The 25,968-nt window shown below is 45.9% G+C and overlaps 1 protein-coding gene across 2 annotated transcripts; it reads right to left on the reverse strand.

The window, feature by feature from the left end:
- Nucleotides 1-4,118: 4,118 nt before the first annotated feature.
- GMPS (guanine monophosphate synthase) lies at nt 4,119-25,914 on the reverse strand. 2 transcript variants are annotated; one of them, XM_015872177.2, is made up of 16 exons: nt 24,794-25,914; nt 20,573-20,754; nt 18,070-18,184; nt 17,043-17,140; nt 15,817-15,920; nt 14,899-15,092; nt 14,418-14,583; nt 13,404-13,555; nt 13,057-13,230; nt 11,421-11,526; nt 10,252-10,367; nt 9,200-9,325; nt 8,110-8,225; nt 6,585-6,715; nt 5,597-5,769; nt 4,119-4,666 (listed from the first exon to the last, which is right to left on the reverse strand). In XM_015872177.2, the coding sequence occupies exons 1-16, from the start codon at nt 25,898-25,900 to the stop codon at nt 4,565-4,567; spliced, it is 3,162 nt and encodes a 1,053-aa protein (XP_015727663.2). In that variant the 5' UTR covers nt 25,901-25,914; the 3' UTR covers nt 4,119-4,564. The 2 variants fall into 2 exon arrangements, with proteins under 2 accessions (XP_015727663.2, XP_015727664.1); XM_015872178.2 differs by lacking the exon at nt 24,794-25,914 and adding an exon at nt 24,175-24,505 and having other exon boundaries at nt 4,525-4,666.
- Between the last annotated feature and the right edge of the window lie 54 nt (nt 25,915-25,968).

The raw sequence follows: 25,968 nt of genomic DNA on the forward strand, positions 1-25,968 counted from the left end.
TCATTTTGCTTTTTGTACCTCCTGAACAGTTCTGTGCCACCTGGGCTGCTCAGCCCCACCTGCACGTCCCCCCCACAAGAGATCTCTTCTGCCCCATTCCAAAACACAGGACGCAGATTCTGATCTACCAATTCTCCAGCAGTTCCAGCAAAATCTGCCCCTAAATTCATCCACTTAAAACTCTCTTAAGACGAATCCCTGCGTTTCAGGCCCCACACCATGCTCTCTATCAGCATCCCCCCAGGTTCTCCAGCTAAGCACACGTCCCTAGAACCTGCCTGCATACAGACATACCCCAAGCAGGACGCATGGGCAGCACTTACTGCAAGGTCCTGCACAGAGGTTTTTAGCAGAAAAACGCAAGCCTTGTGCAGGTACAGGTTGAGCTGGAAAACAGCTGTAAGTGATAGCTAAGAAACATATAGATTTCACCCCATAGGAGCCAAGTAATTTTCAAATGCAGGATCCAATTAGCAAAAGCCTAAGTGATAGCCTCCAGGCTAGCAGCAATCTCTCTACACCCTATCCTCTACCTAAGGTAATTAGAGCCTCATCAGGGAAAGATTCATCAGGATGCTTAATTGGTTGAGTGCCTCCCCTGCACAACCAGCAGCAGTTCAGCAGACCCTGCGCCTGGCCCAGAGGCACAGCAGCTCCGACTCAGATTGTGCCCAGTGCTCTAAAGAGAAGGGCAGATGTTTCAGAGAATTCCTGTTTGTGCTGCTGATCGTACAGCCAACTTTGAATCTTAACACTATGTTAGAGGTACATCTTCCAGGTCAGGTATTAGGAAATATCCCTTGTCTAAGGACCAGTTGGGCACTGGCACAGGCAGTGGTGGGGTGGCAGCCCCTGGAGGTAACTCAGGAACATGGAGATGTGGCATTGAGAGACGTGGGCAGTGGGCAGGTTGGGGGTGTGCTGGGGTTGGGGAGCATACAGGTCATTTCCAGACTCAGTGCCTCTGTGATTAGCACAGACTGTCACACATGGGCCAAAGGCAATTAGCACAATTAAAGGCAGCAGAGGCTAACGGGTGCTGTTGTTCATCGCCCACCTGGCATGGCTGCACACCGCACACATCCAGCACTGACGCTCCTCTCTCAGTGAGTCCATCTGCCGCAATTAACCTGATGAGGAAGCAGCTCCCTGCAGTCTTTTATCTTCCCGTGGAATTTTTAGCAGTCAACCCGGAGCCAAACATCACACCCAAGCACAAAGAAATGCAGGTGATGTTAATTAATGCCTTTTTCACCTGGCAGTCTTCAAGCGGGATCACTGAGCACCAGGAGCAGCCAGCAATTAAGGAATGCATCACCAGAACAGGGACAGCCCCTAATGCACACAGGGTCATGAGCTCTTCATCCTGTATCTCACACATCTCAGGAAAGAGTTACCTCTAGCCCAGCACCAAACAAGCAGAAGGCAGCAGCACATTGCTGCCCTCACCCCACAGGGACACACAGAAGGGGCAGCTGTAGGACACCACCTTGCACACAACAGAGCAGCAGCCCCAAAGGGATGGGCCACAAACAGCCCTAGGAAACACATCACACTGGTGTTCAAACATAATATTTTTATTTGTGGATAAAAATTAAGGCTCACAGTACTTTATCATTTCACAAGCAGAAAAAAGGTTAAAAATTGAGAATGACGGGGAACGCCCCCAATACAAATCCCTCTAACCGCTGACATGTTCTACTGAAGGTTCGAGGTGAACAACCGTACAGGGCAGCTACAGGTATTAGATTGTAAACTATGTGCTAAATGGAGGCTTTCAAGGAAGTGAACAGAGTATTTATGTTTCTCTCCACTTCTGACTGTCCTATACACACAGAACCGCTGGGATAACACCACTGACCTTCCTAAGAACAACCCACTTCTACAATGCATGGCACAGGTGTCAACAAGGGAAGATAAAGACCACAAACGTCACTTCTGTAAGACCTTTCAATCATAGTGCAATCGTTGATGCTAAACATTTCAATATTCACCCTTCTGGCTTAAAAAACCCCAAACAAACAAAAACAAGGAAGAAGGTTCCTAGAAGAGCACAGGAATTGCTGCTAAGCTCCATTTCACAGACATGAAAGCAACCGACACGATTTGAAGATGTTCCAAGTGTATGTCCAACCCCGGCATACACACACTATGCAGGAATATGTGACACCTCCAGTTCAGGTGGAACTCATGGAAGCACTTCCCAGTCCACAGCACACACAAGATTCCCATCCCGGTGTGCTGGGGACACATCACAAGGCACCAACACACCAGTCCTGATGCACATAACAGCCACTGCCACCCACACTGTAACCACACTGCGTGTTTATTTACAGGAGAGCAGCTAAAAGAGTCTCACTCAAAGCTGGGGAGGCTCAAGGTTTTAGAGATGCTCAATATTCCCTACTTTTTAGTAATTCCTTCTGTTTTGCTTATTTGCTGTCAAGGTAACTGACAACACGGCAGTGGCAGTAAGAGCAAGGCTACTTACAACAAGCAACCACTACAGCATTGAGAGGCTGAAGTACTTCTGCAGCACACCAAGGAGCTTTAATTGTCATCTCACCATTTACCTAAGAGACACCAACGCAATGAAAACTATCCTCAGATTTTATAGACTGAAAACTAGAACGTGCTCTAAGGCCGTCAGTTTGTTAGGGAGCATTTGTTTGAAATAATGCACGCTAAAAATTTAAGTTTCCTTTCAACAGAACCCATGCTGTACTAATAGATTCTGCCTCAGCAACCACTGACACAGTGTTTGGATCACCAGAGCATGTGTGTTAACAGGTCTAACTCCATTCACACAGCAAAAAGCTCACTGAGGTCACAACGGGTGCAGTCACAAGAACTACACCAGCTCAGGAGGCAGCTGAGATGCACAGCAGTTTGCATCTGCTCACCCAAGCCCCGTGCAAGCTGTGGGTGCAGGGCAGCTCATGGCCACCTGCAGCAAGAGTGACCTCAGAGTGCAGGGGCTGCTGCACACCACCTCCATAGGAAATGCAGCTGCTCAGGAATACAGGCAAAAATCAGAAGTCTACATGTCAGCCATGTCCTGTAAGCTGCCGTCCAAATAGATTTCCATAATGCGTAGGCAGGAAATGCAGAAATGATAGGAACACATGATGTGCAGCCAAACAAAACAGAATGCTTTCAACCATTATTCCAGTTCATTGATCTGTGTAAGTGGAGATATAAGTAGCCACAGCCATGAAATACCCCTTGCTCCTTAACAGTTGAGAACAACCATTTTGTCCCCCCATAGAACAGTTGCCTTCCATTCGGCTGCAACAAAAGGGCAGCAGGGCTGACCGGGAGCACACAGCAGCAGTTCCATGGCAGAGGTACCCAGCAAACTGCTCAATTCAGAGCTGCCACAGAACCTGCCCCTCCACAGACAGCAGCTGCAGGATGTGCTCAGCACTCTCAGGTGGATGTAAACAGCTCCGCCTTGACATATGGGAAAAGCACAGGGTGCCCAAGGTAAACACCCCTTAAATTATTGCTTAACTACAGAAACAGCAGAGTACACATGATGGAAATAATCAGTACTGGTTGGGTAAGTCACTCCAGTACTGTGACTGCACACTAATGACTATAAGGATTTTAAAAGTCAATCTAAGTACATTGCATACAAAAAAATAATACATATCCTATGAAAGCAAATGTGAAGAAAACAAACTGCCATCAAGTATAAGGTAAGCACATGGGCAGCAGCAGGCTGTGAAGGGACTATTGCAGAAGGGTCAGAGACCAGAACCAGGATTCGGACATCCTGGAGCTCTGGTGCCACAGCTTCCAGAGCCGTGCTCCTGCTTTTACTCCTCTCCAAGGCCCCAAAAACACACAGACACCTCACAGGGACGTGGCATTTCCACACACACAGTGTGTGTGTGATGGGATGTGCCTCTCACCAACCAACACACCTACCAGGCGACGCAAGAGGGAGCGAGGACAGACAGGCAGGCAGGCAGGAGGCCATCTCATAATACTATCAGCATTGCTCTTTTGGGACTCAGTGTTATTGCCATGGGCTAATACGTCAAACAATCTAGAACAGGCCTTACAGCACACAACAGTACACGTCAGTTCCACAACTCAGCAGTACCCACTACTCCATTTGGCAAAATATTTATTTATAATAAATTTGTTCAAAAGCAGTTGGTCACAAAGAATCCGTTTTACATTTTTAGGCTGTAACAATGCTTTCAGTAAAGTAAATAAGCCGTCTCTTTTTACACAGTGTACAAAACCAAAGACACGTTGAAATGACAGTTAACAAACCGAAACACGAAATGGGAAGAATCAGTAAGACAAAGGCCAAAGCAATAGGAATCTGTCTGCACACAGGCAACGCTGCCGCCATCGTTTACCCGTACAAATCCTCAGCCCCACTCTGTTATCCCTGCACTGCTTGTAACCGCCGCTCTGTGCTCCAGGAGAGGAGTCAGATGGGATGTAGCAGCTCCAGTCACTCTTTCACAGTCCTGCATGTCAACACTGGGAATGGTTTCTGATATGACTTAGACTGCACGCAGTACTTTAATAAAAAAAGAGTTATTTACTCCCACTCCGTAGTTCCTGGGGGCTTTGAAGTCAAGTCATACATCACCCGAGAAATGCCAGGAATCTTCTTTATCTCTGCCACCATTTTCAATACAACCTATGGGGGATAAATAGATTTGTAAAAAGCAGGTAGAACAGACATGATGAAAACTATCGTAATAAAAGGAAAACCCTGTTCAGACTGTTCAATAAACAGGAGAGAAAAATCCTACAGCTATTAGCATATTACTACCAATTAAGAAATAAAAACAACTAAGGAAAACTCCCAGCTTCACAATGTTTGCAGCTGTATTTGGAACCTGCTGATGGTAACAGAACTGAGCAGCAATCACAACATGCTTCCCTTAAGGCAGTGGCTCTTCAGCTTCACAATGATTTTTTGGAGGTTATGTTTTAGTACATGCTGTCCTGCTCTGCTGCCCATCACTTGCAGACACCTCAGACCAACACCTCCAGCTGACCCACAATCAAACAGAAAGCAGCAGCCTGATTGAAACGATGAACTTCTCATAAAAAAAAGGGAGCTCTGAAGGTTAAAAACCAGCTGCTCCCTTCTGCTAATGGTCAGATGCTTCATTGACAGTTGTTCTCCAGAGCAATCCATTAACGTTGCTCCATCAGAGATGAAGCACTCAAGGCTGGACACTGATGAAGCTTCCTAGAAAAACTGCTTGCAAGGTCTCCCAGTGACCTAACCTGGAAACAGCACGTTTTGAGATGTTAAGCAGCAGCTTCTAGTAAAATAAAAAATGGGAAGCAAAGCAATTCCAGAAGGCAGGACATTCCCAGCTACTAATGCAGGCAAAAGCTTCAAAATCTCTGCTATTTTGGCTGGAAAAATTTTAAGTTAGTCGTTCCCACTGCAAACCACTGCAAGTCAGCTGCTCTTTGTTAATGTTTTTTTTTCCAAAGCAACACTACATTGTCCCTAACCAAGAGCAAGAAATAAAGAAAATCAAGAAAGAGAAAGTTAAAACAAGTCACCTACAACACAAGCTCTGCAAAGGAACTTGAAGGCCCATCTTACCTCTTCTGGAATCTCATTACCAGGAGTTGCTGCAATCCCAGTCATGAAGTCACTAGTAATAAACGTTCGGATAACCACAGACCTCTGGCAGGACGGCTGTTTCTGCAGCGGGTCCCGATCAAAATGCAGCGGGGTCAGGATTATTGGCATCTGGCTAATTTTTCCGGCATAACCTTCAGGAAAATAGCAACACAAAGCGCTTTAATTTGATTTAGAAGTACAAGCACGACTGAAGTTTTACAGGAAACACTGTAGTCCTGGGGCTTTCCCTCCCACAAAACATAAGCATTCAGTTTTGCCTGTTCCAACATTAAGTGCAATAAGGGGTGATTCTCACAAAGAGAAATGTTAAAGAAGTTTATTTTATGAGATACTTTCAGCCATTACCAATGAAATGTAGGTAACACCACACACCAAGGTTGGGTGATTGAACATTTGCTCCCTTCTTTCCACAAGGAAGCATGATTTCAAAACCGCACCAAATGTCTTTGCATAGTTCATCTACTTTATTTAGGCAAATACTGATAATTGAGATCATCAAAAAGAAGTAATTCGACTTTTTTCTGGCTAACAGTGGCTCTTGTAGGAGCACACACTGCAGCAAAGTATCATGCCTCTGAGCTGTGCAGCGTGTCCCACCCTGCCCCTACCAGAAGGGTCCCAGGCACAGTCCCATGTGTGACAACAGGCAGCAGATGAGGAAGCAGCACCCAGCTGTGAAATTTATCTACAGCTGCCATATGAAGAATGAAAAGAACTGCAATCCCACCACTAATTCTGCCAGCAGAAAGTCCAGTAGTTCCTGCCTTTCAGCTCTCCACCTCCAGGCCTTTAAGAAAAGGTCTGTCATCCCATTCAGCAAAACATTTTGGATGCATTCAAGAAGCCTACAGAGTGACTGTGCCACTACGTAACCACAGCCATAGCGATGGGGGTATGGGGAACTTGAAACAACAGCCTCATCTACAGGACAAGGCCGAACACCTACCAGACTCCCTGAGAATGTTGTGAGCCTCAAAATCAGCTTGACGTAAAGTGCTGAGGACTCCTGTTGTCAGGAACGTGGGTGTGACATCAGTGGGAGGCTCTTTGACTGGTGGACCAAACACATACACAACCCTGGAAAACAAACCAGATGGTAGGAAAACACATTTCCTGGAAGTGGAATGTAACAGACTGCCTAAAGACTGCATTTCAGCACTGCAGAAAAAGCAACCACAGAAAGACCGGATATTTAGTTTCACTCCTTAGCCACCAATTAGAACGTGTTATAATTTAATGGATATGTTCAATAAGGGCAACATGCATGCCAGCTTTGCAAGTCAGATCTTACTAATATATGCTGTTTGCCAGAGACCAGCAATAGTTCCAGAATTACTTACCCAAGAGAATAATCCCTTGATAAAACACCAACTCAGTGGCATTACAGAAGACTTTTTTTTTCTTTCCAATTTTACTTTGATGTCAGTAAAAGTTAAGATTATTCTAAGAAAGCTACTTATGTGCTTAAAATGTCCATTTTCAGTCCCATTAGGAAACCACGGTATCATTGACAGGAAACCTTACTGTTAAGGAATAGCTGCCTTTTCAAAGCAGGGCACTAACACTGCTGTTAACAAATCTATTTCACTACATTTGTAATAAAGTATCTTCTGAGCCCAAACCAATCACATCAGATTGATCTTTTTAATCTTACTGTTACATGTGCTGCAGAACTAAAAGCAATATTGCACAACTGGACTCACAGGAGGATCAACACCAACCCAAAGTTCTGAGACAAACGCCCTGGAATGGCAGAACTCCTGGTGAGGTGGTATATCCCAGAGGGGAGTATTAAATCCAGAGCAGCTTAAAGACAGCAATGCTGTAAATCCAGCACACACTTGGAAATTGCACATACCACCTGAGTTCGTGCCTTCTTTTATTTGCTCTGCACACAGTTTAGAGGAATACCTTGTAATTCAGGATCTATCTCCCAGGTACAGCAGCGCTTTCAGTGGGTGTCACTTAAGTGACAAAATGAAGTTTTGCTGTAAGCAGTTCTAAGCAGCTTTGCCACAAGTCTACAGCTGAGCAAGAAGGATACATATTTTCCAGAACTGCCTTAATCTCTGGACAACTTCAGAAGAAAATACATATTCACAAGAGACCTCAATTAAGATAAAACCATCCATCTTCGGAGCTCTCCTCTGCAGCACTAGAGCTGGCAGTCTCATGTAAATCCCCTTCTTGACACAAAGCACGATCCCACATGCCACCACAGCTCATCAGCTGGCTCAGAATTCTTAAGTTACATTGGAAGTTGTTTAATTGAGTGCTTAAAATGTGGAGATAAACTAACCATTACTTCGAGTTGGTATTGCCAGAAATAGACCCAAGCTTGGATTTATTGTTTGTAACCTCCATATAATACACATATGTTGATAAGTAATTACATCATAGACTCCATGGGGACACTAAGCTTATTACTATTAGAAATAAAAGCAGTTTGGTACCGAGCAGAGAACACTTGCCTGTTGATGTTGTGGCACATACGTGGTATGAGCCTGGCGAGAAACATGAGGGACTCCCAGTGTGGAGCATCCTTACTGGAGATCCCACACACGTAGCTGTATGAGCGGCAGTCACCCTGGAAATCAATGGAACATGAATTTCACTGCCAAAATATTTCACACTGCCTTTCCATGCACTCTGTAAGTTACAGGTCCATCCTTTGTGTCAATGCTCAGCAGACACAAACTTGTTTAAGTCAGAACACGTAGAAATATCGAGTAAATGAGAGAATGCCAAAGTGACAGACGTCTCTCACAAACTAGCAAGTATGTATAAAATGAAAGGGTTCAGAATCTACGAGGCGACTGGAATGCACAGACTTGATTGCATGTTTTGAGGGCGCCATCTGAGGAAGGCTTGTGACAAAGTATAGGAGTCTGTACTTTGAATGAGAATGATATTGCTATTGCTAGAAACAACAAAAGCTGACTGCAAGGAGTTACAGAAGAGACACGCAAGATTAAGCAGCCAATAATAAAATTAAAGGTGTAATTCAATACTGATAATGCAAAGAAAGACTTGGCAGCTATGACTGCCAACTCAGCATTTAGTGACAGAACAACAAACCAAATACAAACAGAACCCATAAAAACCACCACGGTTTTGGCAAAGGAGCGAAAAGGAAGAAAACGCTGTGCTTGTGTATGTTGTGCATCTGTACAGATGTGAGTGTTTCCATATCCTGAAGTTTGCTTTGCTCTGGGTCCTTTTTTTTTTTTTTTGAGCAATTTATTTTAGGACCACTCAGCCCCAAACGGGGCAACACGAGTACAGCAGGAATCTATGAGACTATAAACATCAAGAAGAAATTGCCTGTGCAAGCAGCCAGCACTATTCAACCTTAATGATATCCTCAAATGTGACACCTGGCATTTACCTCTTCAGATCTCATGACACCTGCACACCACCACAACTGAGATACAGCACAGCTATCACACTCCTGTGAAGCTGATTTTCCAGAACTCTTATCAACATCACAGTAACAATTCTTACACTTCTTAGCAGCCTGCCAACTGCTAGGAAGCAGCTTCCTGGAATGAATTCATTTACCTGCACTCCCACCGTTTTGATGGGTAACAAGAAGGCATTCAGTGAATGTAGGCTTGTAATCTGCATCAGCTTCTCCTGGTCCTCTTCAGTCGTGCACGCTTTGACCCTTTGCAACAAAGTATGTGGCTGTGCAGTGATGCAGAAAAATAACATTTAACTACACAAAGCCCCCAAGCATTCAGACAGAACTTACACAACACAAAATTAAGTAGCTGGTTGTCTAAATTTAGTTCACATTTACCCTTGGGAATAGTTTACAAAATACCTTTCCTATAACAACTAAGTTTCAGTGAAAGTAACTGCATGTATTTTAAGCTGAAGCCCTCTCAAGATCACAGCTTTTCTGCATTCATTCTCTCTCCCCAGAAGCTGAATTTTTCATGCCTGTTTATCTCAGGCACAGAACAAAGCAATACCATATTACCTCACACAGCAATACAACGTGCTTTCAAGAAGAACACTTACAGATGCTTTTCCTTCAGTGTTCCTTCAAGAAAAAGCTCTGCAAGTTGTTCTGAACTTGGGACTTATTGCTGCTCCCTACTGGTGGCTCTTCAGCCCCCTGTAGCTCAGTTTGAGAGCTCACAGAAACCAGGAAGGTTCCAACAGTTCAAGGTCTGAGTGCTTAAATGTCATTGACTTATCACTTCAGTTTGGGGCACCCAACAAGTGCTGGTTCCTCACTCTTGCACCCTCATCCAGGCACCCAGTGGCTGTTAGGAAATGCCATCCTAGGAAATTACAACTGCTCCAAGTAGGGAAAATCTTTTTTCTGACATGGTGAGATTTGAATCATCTTCTGAAATCCCCATATCCATTAATTTTAACTAAAGCAGTATTTATTTGCTATATGAAAGGTAAGTAAAGCTTCCAATTTACACAAGTCACTCAATACTGTGCCAAACAGCTTTGAGCAAGTTGGACTGGAATGTGTTATACCCAAAGAGCACAAATCAGTCATTTTTAAATGTTACCAACTTACACCACACAGCAATGTGCTACAGAATGATCACACCACTTCTATACACGTTAGAGCCCGACAGTTTTGTTACCTTCTTAACACTTGCAGAAAAATCTGCAACTATTTTCAAGATGTTGTTTGTTTCAGGAAAATCTTTGCACACATAAGGCTCCTCAGCACATATCACTCTGATGGCCAGACCTGGACCTGCAACAGAAAGTTGAAAAAGCATCACGCTAAATTACATGAAAAGTTGACTTTCATCTCCGGAAGCAAAAGCACCTGGAACAGCAGGTCACTCATTAAGTACGCTATGCTTTGCCATCACACCTCCAATGCTGTCTTAACACCCAACAGAATAAGCCAAAGAAAGAAGCCAACAGTTTATTCCGGAACAGTATTTCTGGCCAATACATTTAAGCAGTAATTACTGACGTTTTGCGTTGGCTGGTTGTTTAAAGCAGCAGTTAGTGATGATGAAGTGCGCTGGATGGCAAGCCAAAGCAAACAGTAATCTCCTCTTTCCCTTCACTAGGCAACCTGGATGACAGAGTTGGTTACAACATACAGTTGAATCCCCATTGTTTTTTAAGAAGACCCCTGGAGGCCATTTGGCCAGCTAACTACTTGACACAGAAGTACGTGTAATTTGCTGGAAACATCTGAATAGTGTCTTTAACTTCATGCAGGGCTGGTGCATTAACAGAAGAGTCCATGAGTTCTGACTGTGACTACTACACACCCTGCAGGACAAGTTTAGAAACACAAAAAGCACATCCCTCTTAAGAAGATGTGGACTTTGCTACATTACGTATTTTGTTGTTTCCTGGTTGAAAAGTGTTGCTGTTATTCTCTGTTCAATCATTTTCAAAACAGCAACAACCACTTAGAAAAGCAGGCAAACAACGGCCATTATTTCAAGTTAGATATATTTGACAGCTTAGACAGCATTCAGCTGCACTTCACTGATAATTCTTGCTTTGGCTTAAAAAATTAAGAAGCAAATACAGCTATGTGATAACTCATTACAAATCTGATTTTACGCATAGAGCTTAAAATAATAAGCTGCTCTCAATACTCATTTCCTCAAAAACAAAAAAACAACAAAACAACCCTATGATTAAATTAAAGCCTCATAAAATCCACCAGATTATTTCTGTGTTTAGAGGTAAGTTTTATTCTCCAACACAATTGTTTTCTGCACGCTAAATATCTTCCAAGCAATACTGATGCTTCACTAAGCAGCATGGATTCCGGTACCTGGGAAGGGATGCCTTGAAACCAGCTCTTCGGGAAGTCCAAGCTCTCTTCCTAGCACTCGAACTTCATCTTTGTGAAAGTCTTTTAGTGGTTCTATAACTTTACCCTTAAAGACAAACAAACAAAATCCACAGTGATTTACACTCTAGCTCACATATTCAAACAAAAAGCCTCAAATGTTTAGGTAAGGGCAGTCAGAGCGGCCTGCTTTTCACAGCATCAGCTGCCAACACTTCCATAAACACTGGAAAGGAAAGTACACGTGAATGCAGGCTTTGCAGAACAGTTTCAGGAGAGGGGATAAGACAAAGTTTAAGTCTGTGCCAAGAGTATCAATGGCTTAAAAAGTGCAAATACAGCTGTAGGTCAGCCTGGTTCTGACCGTCTTCTGAAATTCACACAGATCAAGAAGCTTTGAAAATACCATATAGAAGTATAGGTTTGTTTAAGCTAACCAGCCAAGGGTACAATAAAAAAGACAAGGCTCGTGCTGCACATCTTCAGAGTGTCTTCTGTCACCAGTTCAATCTCCTGCGTTTGTACCATTTCTAAACTCCCGCTCTTTATCCACAGGTGCCCACAGCAGGATATTCCAAAAAGATCTGTGGGTTCTTAAGTTGACAAATGGCAAACAGATCGTGCACCACCAGCACACTGCTGGCAGACAGCCGACCAGGCCACCGACTTGATGCACAGGCTGTGAAAGAGCACAGAGAACAGATCCTTGGAGGGACCTGATGGAGCTGCCCCTGGTTCTCAACTCACTTAAATGCATTCACAGAATCACAAAGGTTGGAAAAGACCACCAAGGTCATCTAGTCCAACCATTAACCCACCTTGACGAACCACGTCCGTAAGTGCCACATTTCTACAATCCTTGAACACCTCCAGGGACAGTGACCCCCCCAGTCCCCTGTTCCAGTATCTGGCCACTCTCTCTGATCAGAAATTTTTCCAAATTCTCACTCCCTTCCAAAGGAGAAAACTATTATGCCTGTAGTGTTCAGTGCAACTGAGCAGACTTGCAGTCACACCTCTCAACAGGAACTAATGATCATTTCACCTAAAAGCACATCGCTGCTGTTGCTTGAATCCATATCGTGTGCAATCTGAGCTATCAATGCCATTACAAAACATTGCATGCTGACTGTATCTCTCATTCTGAACATCAGAAGGAGAAGTAAGTGGCCCATTACATCATGAATTCCAGCCGATCAGTCTAAAGTTGTCTGAAAAGCCTTTCAGCAATCATCTGCTGTAGGTGTTTGGTATTGGCTATGCTTCCATACACGGTCCTAGGTTTAAGTGCTAAAGGAAGGAAGAGCAAGGAAATCGTTTTCAGGTAACGATTGTGAGCAGCACTGTTCACAAGGGCATGGATTCAGTCTGTTGACATTTCCACTAATATCCAGTGCTGGACAATACTGAAGCCATTCTGACTACTTTGAGAATGTAGCAACCAGAAAGAAGTGTAATAAATTACAACATTAAAACAGAACTTAAAGGGCATCACAAGCATAGAGATGCATCAACACAGGCCAGTTATACCAGAAAAACATAAGCTATTCATCTTTGACTTCCAGCATCACATTTGTGATAATCAGAAGGACACACCACCATTCACATTTTCATTTACCTCTTCTCTTAACTTTCGAATCAGCTCTGTGTCATTATGATGAGTTTTGATTACTTCAGCTTTGCCACTCGCAACAAGGGAAGCGCTTTCAATGAGATCAGGTCTGAGGGTACCCTGAGCAAGAAAAACCTCTTCAGGTTTCAGATTCATTTCTCCGATAACTTCATTGGCAATCTGTAAGATGGAGAGGAAAAGAGAACTTTTCAGTTTTCAAAGGTCTCACTGGATTGCCAATGGATTAGGCCATCTGTAGCTTATACAACACTGTGCTACTGAGCACACGGTGCTTCAGAAGGAAATAACCTGTATCTAGAACACATGTGGAAAAAAAGAATTCTAAGTATTACCTTAACAAATGTGTCACCAATAATCTTCCTTTTTTCTTCAGGACTTGTAGTCATATTTAAGGTCTTGCTAATTCTTTTACGTGGAGTTCTATCTTCATCAGAGATCGGCAGAGTTGTTGTACCATTATAGAAGGAATGAGCTGCATTCACCACTGTATGAAATTACAGGGATTGGTTGGCAAAGCCAATACAGATTTATATGTAAGGTTACAAAGAATAGGAATTACTATTGTGCTTAAGAATACTGCGACCATTTAAGCACCAATTGTACTAAATAGGCCTGATACCTCAAGAATGAACTGCTGCAAAAAACACATTATTTCCTTTATCAACATGCTCTAGAGGGCCATTTTTTACATACTACGAGGCTAGGAAACAAGTTCAGTTCTTGTCTCCCCTCTTAGATTACAACTTACATGCTCTGTTTAAATAGTTATGGGATGGCTATTAAGCGAAGGCCTTACCGCAACCAAAGTTAAACAACACAATGTTTACTCATGGTGCATCATGCCTCTTAATTTAGAGAGGCTCTTGATACAGAGACCAGCTAGAAGGCTCTCTGGCATCTTTTACCAGCACTCCATGGCTGACAGAAGGCTCATTTTCCATATAGGAATTCCCTTCATTTGTCACCCTGGGAGCCTGTCACAGCCCAGACTTGTCAGTCTAGGGAACGCAAGAATAAGGCACAGCATTCCTCTGAAACAAAACAATACAACAAGAAAATCCTGCAATGATGTGTGGAGAACAAACTCTGGTCATCACCATTTGCTTGAAGTCATAAGATGGCTTCTCAACAGACTATTCCACAAACAACACACTCCAATAAAACAGAAAGGAAAAAAAAAAGCTTTGAGGAAGGACTTTTGAGTGATTGAATGTCATTGGAGCCAAATGAGCTCGGTTTGTAAAGACAGAGATACAGAACAAGATGTGAACCTCCAGTGGAGCACTCTTAAACAAACTACAGACGACAACTGTGATTAAATGAGTTTTGCCACAGCTGAGTGGTACCTTTAACCTGAATCCCAAGTTTTTTCAGTGCCTCCTCCACAGACTGACTTTCTCTTTTGCGCATAAATCCATTGTCTATATGTACAGCTATCACCTGGTCCCGGTTTAAAGCACGGTTCAGGAGAGCAGTGCACACAGTTGAGTCCACACCACCACTGAGTAAAACCTAAGGATGAGGAAAAAAAAGGGAAAAAAAACAGACTTGCCAAGCTGTCAAGGGAGAAAGTATTAACTACTAATTCAGATACGGCTGCAAGGATGAAAGCAGACTATCGATTTCGCAGTTTCCTCCAAGTCACCACTGGGAAGTCAAACAACATATTGACCCGAACGTGCAACACGCAAACGCTTTCTCAAACCTGTTTAATGTGTAACCCAAATGATGACAGCTCTGCGCTCTTCTACTTACCCAGACTAACTTCATTAGTGTTTTTCTCAGATTTTTGCAAATAATCTCTCGACTTGAGCTCCAGATGCTTACCAGAACTTTGGATGAGCCCACTTTCTCTTTGATATTTTGAATGCATTGAAGCTCTCTGTTTTCCACCGTAAAGGTACCGCTGCATCCCGCGATATCGTAGAGAAAATTCTTCAGGATCATTTTTCCATTCACTGTAAGGCTAACTTCAGGGTGGAACTGTGCTCCATACAGCTTTTTAGATTCATTTGCTATACCTTCATTGGTGCAAAGAAATGAGCAAAGCAAATTAACTGGATGTGAAACGTGCACATACACAGCAAAACAAACATCTGCTCCAACACTAAGTTTTATTTTTAAAACTGCACGTTCTTTTCAGAAGGTTAAATTAGAAAAAGGCGAGTTGAAACATCACGGAATTTCATCAGGAAGTCATTCACCAAAAGGTGCAATTCTTTATTTCAATAAATAATGAGTAACACATCAGAAATCGTAGCTCTGCTCCCCCAGTGTCAGCAAACCCGAGAAGCTGAGACAATCTGATACTATTTGCCATCCATGCTGCCCACTGACACTCCTGGCTACCAGAGCCTCGTTTCTTTCAGCAAAGAAGCTGCCATTTTAATGTCATTAACCCCAAAAGTCAATTTATACAATTCACAGACATCGTCCAGAGTTTCTCTACTCAGTTACAGGTCTGCTTTAAGAGCAGGATGTGAAACATTGCTAACTCTTTGTTTTTTAAATGAGAGATTTTCATTAAGCCACAAGAATAGCTTGAAACCTTACTAAGTGTTTGAGTAAACTTAAGACTTATCCATATCTTCCATCTACCACGAAAGACTCTCAAAGAGGCTGCTGGGTATTCAGTACTTTGAGTAGCTGACAAAAACCAACACTTTCCCATGACAGCCTGCAAGTAACTTTTAAGTCCTTTAACAAAGGCTACCAAAAAAAACCAATTTCAGTTAAAATAAATACCTGCTATAATGTTCCCAGACTGTGCAACCACCTTGAATCCATCAGCAACCTTATCCACACTGTCCCCATGAGTGAGGAGCACAAGTTCTTCCTTCTGAAGGCCCCTAGACAAAGATTAAAGTCTAGAATCAGTAATAATAAGGTGGCTAGACTTAAACAGAGTGCCATACATTGCAGCGTAAAAGTGACAGAAGTCACACATCAGGTTTTCACAATGCTCTCACTTACAGAGCCCACAAAAAATAATCCAGCTACCTGCAACACCAATCCCCAAATACTTTGTGCTAAAGGCACAACGTGGGGGGGTTTTGGGGTTTCTTCTTTCCCCTGGAGATGTGCTCAAAAACAACCAGACCCTTTTTAAAGGTATGCAGAATTCCTTCCCAGAAGCACTCACCTCCAACTGGGACTCCTACACTGGAAGCTCCCATACAATCACAGAAAGAGGGGTTGGGTTTGGTTTTTTTTTTGCTGTTTTTAAAATACCTCAACATTGAAATACTCCCTGTCTGATGTGTACAGCCATTTTCTGCCAATCAGGATATCTGGATTCCTGCTTTTTACTCCAATTAAGTTAAGTTTTCTTGATCAAATCTGAATGACTTCAGAACAATTCTGGGCACCCTGAACATTAGGCAGAATACAAAGTTCTACAATAGCTCTACAGGGAAGAAGTCAATAAAATTACATCTCTGGACACAACTAAACTGTTCAGATTACTACAAGGAACTTGTGAGGTACTGACAAACTACCAAGAAATTTAATTCTAGTTTATTAAGACACCACAAAGCAGTTTTGAAGGAAGGCAGAAAATGTATGTTTCAAATGTACTGTTACCTTTCAGAAACAGGATGGGTGCCAGCCAATATAAAGTAATGCACTGTCAGGGAGGTTACAAGAGCTTGATGCAGACTTTTGCACAGCAGTACTTGACAGTGACCCAACTAAAACATTTTACTTTGAAACAAAAGGGCTTATACAATATTCTAAACAAACATCTACATCTCAAAAGACAACTGAGAAGTTATTCCTAAATACTTGTTTAAATACATAATTTGCCTACTCATTAATACAGCTGTAACAGTCTATCAGAATTTCTGAGAGCTTGGGTGCAATTTCACTGTCCTCTGGAAATCACCCCTCCCTCCTCTCATTTGGTCACCAGTTTCCAGACCAGTTCCATTCCATTCCCAGTATTGCTCTCTTTGCTCAAAGCATCCACGTACCTGAACAGTGAACACGTGTTATCCAGAGTGATGTTGAACACTCCATCTTCTCTGACACTCTTCTTGTGTACCGTACCTCCAAACACCTTATTCATCATCTGCCAAAACACAATGATTACATGAAAAAGCAAGACAATTTAGTATCACTTTAATCTTTGTACTTCAGGCTGTGTCAGGCAAATAGCTCTAGTCCCTGGACACACAACAAGCCAGACTTTCATGATTATACTCATTTAAAATAGCACTTGGCAAAACAGTGAGAATTCTTCTCAAAAATGAGCACTGGGCTCATTCTCTTCCTCTGGCCTTCTGTCAGCATGGCTGGGGACCACTGCTGCACACAATGAGTAATAGAAACACACGGCAGCAGGCAAGAGACAGAGACACACAAGACAACGCATACTCAGTACTGTAAATCAATGTGTACTTCTGAATGATTGCTCTGCACATCAGAGGATTATCTAAGGCCAGTTGCCACAAAGGCATATAAGCTACTAAACAAAAACCTGACATCCAGCCCTTAGTGAAGTGCCCTCACATAGGCTTAACCTCCTTGAGATCTGCCCGAACATCTCTGGAGAGCCAGGCAAAAACATAAGTCTGATTTTTGTGACCACGGAGACTCTTCTTAGCCCTCGTTAGGAAGGAGTAGCACAAATCTCCACCCAATTATTTCTTCCTAAAACTCAAAGGGAAAAACCACTTCACCTGTTTATGATGGATGTGTTTTTTAATATCATACGGAATCAGTTTACGACTGCCAGGGTGCATTTATTGTGATTTAAAAAAATGAGCACAAAACTCAGTTCATGGTAGCAAAGCAAGATGAAAAGCATTAATGCTGTTGATATGGCAGAATCAAGAAAGCAAGCACAGCACACCCGGTTTACCAATTAGCACCTTAAAAATATCTTCTGCATTAATGGCATGTGACACTGCTTATTTAGGAAAAGCTGGTCCTGTAGCAGTTCACTCTGGCTAACTGCAAAGCAAGGCTGCCATGGGCAAACAGCTCTCTCCACCATACCTGCATGCCGTAGCAGATCCCAAGAACCGGCTTTCCTATTGTAAATATTGCTGGGTCGAACCATGGCGCATCTTCAGCATACACAGAATTTGGTCCTCCAGATATGATGATAGCTCTGCAGACAAGAGATTTATTAACTCACATTTATTGACTTCATTTGAACACCAGCATTGCCTTATAACACCCATAACTCTGTATATTCTGAATTAAATTCTAATACAGATACCCTAGCAGACAGTTTAGGTTTGCTAGGCTACAGCTGGCAAAAACAGTTTACAAGAGAGGTATTTCTTCAGGTTAAACAAAGTCAAACAGAAGCCAGCTTAAAACAGGGCTGCGTTTCACATTCCCAGCCAAATGCTGACTACAAGAGAAGCAAGATGGCGAGAATCAAGCACAGAGCATTAACGCTGCAACACAAACACACTCTGCATTGCCTGTGCCATCTGGAGGAGAGCCACGTTCAAATAGAGACTCCTGAGCTTCTGGGGCTGCGAAAGCAGCACTGCTGGGCCAGAGCTGCACAGGGGGCAGGGAGGGCTGGGGTGTTGCTGGGGATGTGCACAACGGGCTGGAAGCAGCTCGGGGGCTGGGCCACAGGGAACAGGGGTGACCCACCTCAGCCAACCTATGACTGCACATTACATTTGCTCAAGAGCCATGCATTTGGAGCAGTAATTATTTAAAATAAGGAAAATCTAGCCACACACCTACAGACTAAACAATTTTTTAATGAGAAGTCAATTAGCTACTGCCTTGTTAAAAAAAATTCCAGGCTTCAAGTCTGCTTCTCTTACTTGCCAATTAAAAACACAAGAACACAGAAAGATCTCCTGAATCTGAACCCTTAAAATAAAAAATGAATTGAGAGATGAGAGAAGAAAACAGGAAGAAAGCCAGCACCAGCCATGAGATGCACCAGTTGTCCTCATGTTCCTGCAGCACAGGATGCAGAATTTTGAAGTTCAATTGCACTGCCATGTAATTAGTGTTGTGCCTTCTAACTCTGGTACAGACATACTTTGCTTCGGTTTTGCTTACACCACTTCCAAAGCAGCCTGTTTATAAAGGGCTACAGGCCCACCAGGAGCCACATCAAAACACCAGGAATAAAATGCACCCATTGCTCCCCAGCCCTCAGGTCCTGGAGGTCAGAAATATGGCCAAACCTACAGGCTAATACCCGCAGACACAGCACAGTACGTCCTTACAGGACCCTGTGCCAGTGTTCTGCAGCTGCAGAGATGCCTTTGTAAATGCAACTTGCAAATGCAACTCGACAGCTCTTTCCACCTCTCTGCCTATCTCAGACCTTGAACAGACCACGGGCAGCTCCCAGGACTACTCAGTTTTTATCTTTGATGCCATGTGCTGCAATATGGAAACCAGGCTGTTCCCATGGCACACAGAGCCTCATCAAAACCCTGCAGTAAAACCATGAGCTCCTTTTTACAACGGTCACTGCAGAAAGGCACCAGACAGCTAAACTCAGTGTTTGTAGAGCTCTCAGGGATGCCAATGATTGACCAGCACTGGGGACACAACGTTTATTGACTGATGGGTGCGACTGATAAGCCGTAATCATTACCTCAGCCTTGAGAAGCACAGCTCTGAGCCCCTCACTGCCAGCACCGCCATCCACACCTGGAAGCGAGGTGCAGGGATGCTTCTTAAAGCGGTAGTTCGGTACATCCACTGCTCAAAGACTTGGTTGCTGGGGAATCATTAACTAAATCTGACACATTTCTAAAAGAAACTCTTCACAGAAAGGCTGCCTGATGTGTGCAGCAGCCCCAGGGTTCTCCGTTCAGTTTGCAGAAGAGATCAGCGTGTTCCTATCTGACTTTCTAAAACACACTGCTTATTGAGTCACTAATTATCATTGATTAGAAAAACAGATCTGCAACACAGCGCTGCCTTATCTCCTGCATGGCTCCAGAAAAGGCACTCAGAGCACCTCTGAATTTTCACCCGACAAGTAACGTCCTTGATGACTTGCAGACCTCGGCCTATTTATTTTCCCCACACAAAAGAGGCAGACTCTGGCAAGCATCATAAAACAAGAACTGTACAAAGTTCTGCACAACTGGGACAGTTTCTTGCTGCTAACAATGCATGGCACTTCCACTGAGGCTTTTTTCAGTTGCATCCCAGAAATGGTTTGGCATCAATTATAGCAATTTGTCCAATACTCAAACTGTAGTTAAATAGGTTGGGGTTTTTTCATAATTAAACTACCCTGGTTTAACAGGTTAAAGAGCGCTGCCATGTAATTTTCTGCAGATGCACAATTAAAATGCAGCCATTTAAGTTGTACTTACAACCAAAAATTATTAAAGTGACATTTTATAACACCACAACAAGCAGCAAACAAACGACAGTAACATTGCTGTACAAGTTTTGCCCAGTGAAACCTAGGCAGATGAGCTGAGGATCCCACAGCACAGCACGACCCCAGGGAAAGGCACAGCACAAGCAGGCAGCCAGCCCAGCCAGCACCTACCGAAAGCCCTGCTCCCTGATGGCGAAGGCGGGCGTCTCCAGGGGGAAGATCTCAGACTGGACGAAGAGCTCACGCACACGGCGGTCGATGACCTTCCCGTACTGTGCACCAGCATCCAGGATGACGACAGCTCCCTCGTAGTGGTGCTGCCCATCCTTCAGCTCTCCTCCCGCGTTCTCTGGCTGTGAACATGGCTCAGTCAGTGCTTTGTTAGACACCACAGCCTTATAGCACACATCTTACAGCTACAGGGCTGCTGGCACCTTAACTCCTGGCTAAAATAATGCAGACTAAAGGCAAGACTTGTAAATTAAAGAACCTGCAAGTTTACAAAGCCCAGTGTGTCCCTGACCTGGCTACACTGACACAGCACATCCCTCCCACACAACCACCACATCCCCATCCCCAAATCCAAGCACAGCACAAACTACATCAGCCTTTCCCCTGCATGACGGGAGAGCCTTCCATAAACAAACCTCCACAGCCCCAGCTTCTTCCACGTTACACTTCTGCATGCAGCCCAGCACGCCATATGATAATGAAGAGCACGTGCCTTGTTCCTAAAGCAAAGCAGCACCGTGCAAAGCCAGGAGAAAAATGTGTTTCCTCATTGCATTTCCATGTACTCTGAGCTTTCACTTGTCATTACATCCTGGGGGGAGCAGGGAGTAGAAATTGAGAACAAATGTTTCTGCTTCAACTTATGAAAAACAAACAAACTTTTGAATGCAGCATTCAAGCAGAGCCTGCAGTCTGCACACTGGGCTGCTTGAGCTGGATGGCCAGCTTCAGCCAAACCTGGCAGAGGACAAGAAAACACATGGATGGGTTTCTTCTTCTCTAGGGAGAATTGATGCTCTGTGGAAGCACCCTCACCAAGGGGTCTTTGAGGAACAACATGAACTCGACCATGCTAAGATGCTAGGAAATTCATGCAGAAAAAACTTTTGCTCCTGAAATTGCTCACTTTTGAGTCTTTTTCCCTCTTAACTTAAAACTTGCACTGTTTCCTTGCCAGAGTAATTTGATGAAGGAAAACCTGAGAAGGGTTCTACTTTGGCAGATGCTACCTTAACAGACATTCTGAAGCTTTCCCAAATGCAAAGGCTGCCCTACAGATGCCTTCCTCAGCCACTGAGGGACATCACACCAGCAGTTGCCCTGCAGGCTGGAGCCAGCGAGCATCCAGGGGACTTCCAAAGCTCACAGCAACCAGGAAATGTTTTGCTTTCCATCCTCTTACAGGGGCAACTGACATCGATTCTGGTGCCTCCTGTGGTTGATCAGGTTGGTCAGTTCTGATGCTCTCACTCTCCAGCTTGGCTCGGAGTCTGTCTCGTTCAATTATGAGGATATTTAGTTCAGATTGGAGGGTGTCTCACTCTGTTTGAAGGCTGTTGAATTTGGATTGAAGGGAGTCCCTCTCAGATTCAAAAGTGTCTCATTGAGATCGGAGATTCTTTCTCTCAGCTTGCAGATATTCCCTTTTGGCTTGGAGACTTTCTTTCTCAGCTCAGAGACACTCTTGCCAGGCTTTGAGACTCTCTCTCCTAACGAGGAGACACTCTTTCTCAACCTGGAGATTCTCTGCCTTGGTTTGGAGACTCTCTCTTTGGATTTGTAGACTCTGTTTCTTGACTAGCAGACTCTCCTTCTGGACCTGGAGATTGTCCCTCTCGGCTCGGACTCTCTCCTGGAAACTACTTCTCAGCTTGGAGACCATCTCGCTCATTTTGTATTGTCTTCTGAAGACTCTCCCTCTCAGCTCAGAGACTCTCTTGGAAACTCTCTCTTTCAGCCTGCAGATTCTGTTTCTCAGCAAGAAGACTCTTTCTCTGGAACTGGAGATTCTCCCTATCAGCTCTGAGACACTCTCTTTCATCTTGGAGACTCTCTCTCTCAATTTCAGAAACTCTCTGCCTTTCTGGGATAGTATTGAATAAGGCCCGATAAGCATTAGCCAGGCCCCAAATCATTTGTGCCTCCTCAGATCTGCCTGAGCCACAACATTCCTGTCTCAAATATTTGTTTAAGCTCTCAGGGTCTTTCAGGTGTTCAGGAGTAAAGTTCCATGACACCGAGGATGTCCATCTCTCTAAAGTCTCTCCCAAGCCTCTCCACACTCCCTGCCACTCAGTGTTCTCTGGTTTGGGGGAAGACTTCTTCAAAATATGATAAATACAAATACTGAGTGAAATGATGAGTAGTGCATTCAGGGAAATTAACAACGTGATCAGATGAGCATTCAAAAAATGCATAAAGGATTCAAAGGAGAGACTGGGAGCCTGCTTAAAAATCACAAGTTCTGTAAAATTAGCAGCTCCCTCTGAGTTGCATGCCACATTGTATGCAGATACCAGGTAGGTATTTCCATCAGTGTTTTCAATTGATTATATATACCTATAGCTCCATAGAGCAAAGTGGCAAACTTAATTAAGGCCCAGTACGTTTGAAGCATTAAGAAAGAGAAACCAATGGTCCGCAGGCCCTTGAGAAGCAGTTTTACAAGGGAAAACATTTTTTCTCTTAACAAAAGTATGATAGCAGTGCTCAAAGTTTACAAATATCACAGAGTATTGGCAGTCCGCCTGGACTTTCAAGGTCAAGTTTTCAGTGAGCACCTGCAAAAGAGATGAACTTTCCCAACGAAGCTCTCTGAGAGCAGAGATTCATTTTAAAAACCTAAAAAGCAGCTTCCTTCCCTTCCGGACAGGTACCCAGAACTGGAGCATTAACACTTTAACTCCCAGTGCACTACATGATACTATGATGTGGAATACCAGGAACCAACAATCATCAAACCATAACACCATCTAAATTAAAGGATGTAAACAAACAGTTCTAGATCCTTCAAAAGCCTAAATCCAGGTTAGAGTCGTTATTAATTTCTGTCCCTCAGCTGACAACTGATGAGAAGCTCTTAATGACTTCTCAGCATTGAGCCAGGCAGCACGAGGGGCTCCTGCTCAAGCAGACTGGGGCAATACTTCTCCCCTGGTGCTGCTGAGCACCCCTCAGCAGGGTTATAACCACAGCTCCCTGTCTTCTCCTGGTCTGTTTCCAAAATAAATCCCTGCAAATGGCTGTTTGGGAGAATGCCTGTTAAACCTGGTTGGACAAGCAAGCAAGGGGTTCAAGGACTATGCACAGCACACAGCTGCACCCGCTCTGACATCATGGGAGAGCAGGGCTAGGGCAACAGAACAGAACTTACACTTCCTAAGAGAAAAACAGGGGGAAAAAAAGCCTATATTGAGTCCCAAGACTCCTGCTGAAGAGCACAACAGATACAAAACATTCCTACTGCCACCCACACCTGGAGAACCAAATAACCCTACAGAGCTCAGACCAGCAGCCGGCCCATTGCAGATCTCTCACCCCATAATTCCGAGAGGAAAAGGCAGTGCTGTTGGTTTTCAGCATTAGAAAACACAGCGTTGGTTCTATAGGAATGACATCAGCTCCATAACCAGCTCCAGCACGGATCCTGCCATCAGGTGCCCGGTGCAGGACACAGCCTGCCTTATTCCCTTATTCCCGCTGTGCCCACACACAGTCGGCAGTGCGAGCAGGGAGCAGGCAGTGCCCGCACACACACGGACCTCCATCCCGGCCCCACGAGGCCGCAGCGCAGCCGGCACCGCAACGAGCTGCAGCCAGGACCTCGCTCCGTTGCTCCCAATGCAGCACAGGTTTCACGGCATTAACTGCTCCCCGTGGTACGGGATTTCAGCAGCCGCAGGGACTCGTCCTCCTCCTCTCGATGTGCGGCACAGCAGCGCCTGCTCCCCGCTCGGGAAACCCCACGGCGGGCAGGAAACCCCCGACTTCAACCCGGCCCCAACCCGGCCGCATCCCAGCCGGGCTCCAGCGGCCGCAGGGCCAGGCCCGAGATCGCGGTGCCCGCGTTGCAGCCCCGGGCCGTTCACCGGCCGCCCGCGGAGCGCGGTTCAGTTCCGGCGGCCCGCGGCGCTGCTGGGGACCGAGCCGAGGAGCTCCGAGCAGGCAGCCCCTGCGGCCCTTTGTTCGGGCCCGGGGCCGAGCCCACCCCAACGCCCCGCCGAGACGACGGGAACCGCCGCGGGGCCGCTCGAACCGCTGCCGGCCTCGGGCCCGACCGTAACCGAAACGGGTCGGAGCTCGGCCAGGGCCGGGCCGCGCCGTGTGCCCGCCGCCCCCGGCACAAAGCGGCCGGAGCCCAGCGCGCAACGCCGCACCGACCTTGGCGTCTCCGTTGCACAGCGCCATGAGGACGGCAGCGGGGAGCCGGGAAAGAGACAAGGCCGAGCCGAGCCAAGGCCGCCAGTGTGCGACTGCCAGGGGAGGAGCCGGCCCAGCACCGCCAGCCGGGGAGCAGCGACGGCAGGAAGAGGAGGAGCGGGGGGACGGGGCGGGGAGACGGCCGGGATGTGTGTGTGCGATTGGCCGTGTCCGTGCTATGGCCGGGCTGTGTCTGGGCCGTGTCCCGTCCTTGTGGTGCTCGTGCCCCGCAGCGCTGTGTGCAGCCGGCTCAGGGCAGGGCTGGGTGCGAGGCACGTTCCGACCCATCCGCCCCTCGGTTCCGCTGCGGGTCGCGGCGCAGCGTGTGTTTGTACCGAGCGCCCACAGCTGATGGCGGCGTACGGACAGCACGGCTCGGGGCTCACACACAAACAGCATCGTGCTTTGTGCTGCACCACGGGGCGGAACCTGCCCCGCCTGGACGTTCGGGTGGGAGATAAAGGGCGAACACTGGCGGTACTCGCTGCTTGTAGCCAACAGCGGGTCAGAGCGGGGCGGCTCAGCAGCGATAAATAAAGCAGTAATAAAGCAGCGCTGCCGGGTACCGCCGTACGTCTGTATGAGCGCTGCCGCTCGGTCCCCGCGCGGTGAGGCCGGAACCAACCGCGACCAACGGCCCCGCACGGTGCCGGCACTTCCGCATCGACACGGACGTTGCCGCGCACCAATGGGACGCAGCCACGCCTGCCCCGCCGCCTCCACGTGACCGGAAGTGCCGTGCCGTACCGGCGCGGTGGTGCCGGCGCGGTTCCTCATCGCCGTGTGTCTCTCCGTGTGGAGCCGCCCGTCCCGCCCGCCCGGGGCCATGTCTCCCGCCATCGCGGCCAAGGATGGCGGCCGGCAGCGCCGTCCCGGCAGCCACCAGCACTGCCTGGACGTGAGGAGCGAAGTGCCGCCCTCGTTGGCGGTGTGCGGGGACGGCCCCGCGGGCGCCGAGGCCGAGGCGCTGCTCCCGCCGGAGACGCCGACGACTCGAGGCCCGCGGGGCTGCCGCGCGGAGCTGGGCAGCGTGCTGCTGCTGCTGGCGCTGTACGTGCTGCAGGGCATCCCGCTGGGGCTGGCGGGCTCTGTGCCGCTCATCCTGCAGAGCAAGAACGCCAGCTACACCGAGCAGG

Source organism: Coturnix japonica, chromosome 9 (genome assembly GCF_001577835.2).
Source record: "Coturnix japonica isolate 7356 chromosome 9, Coturnix japonica 2.1, whole genome shotgun sequence".
In the NCBI taxonomy this organism is placed as follows: domain Eukaryota; kingdom Metazoa; phylum Chordata; class Aves; order Galliformes; family Phasianidae; genus Coturnix; species Coturnix japonica.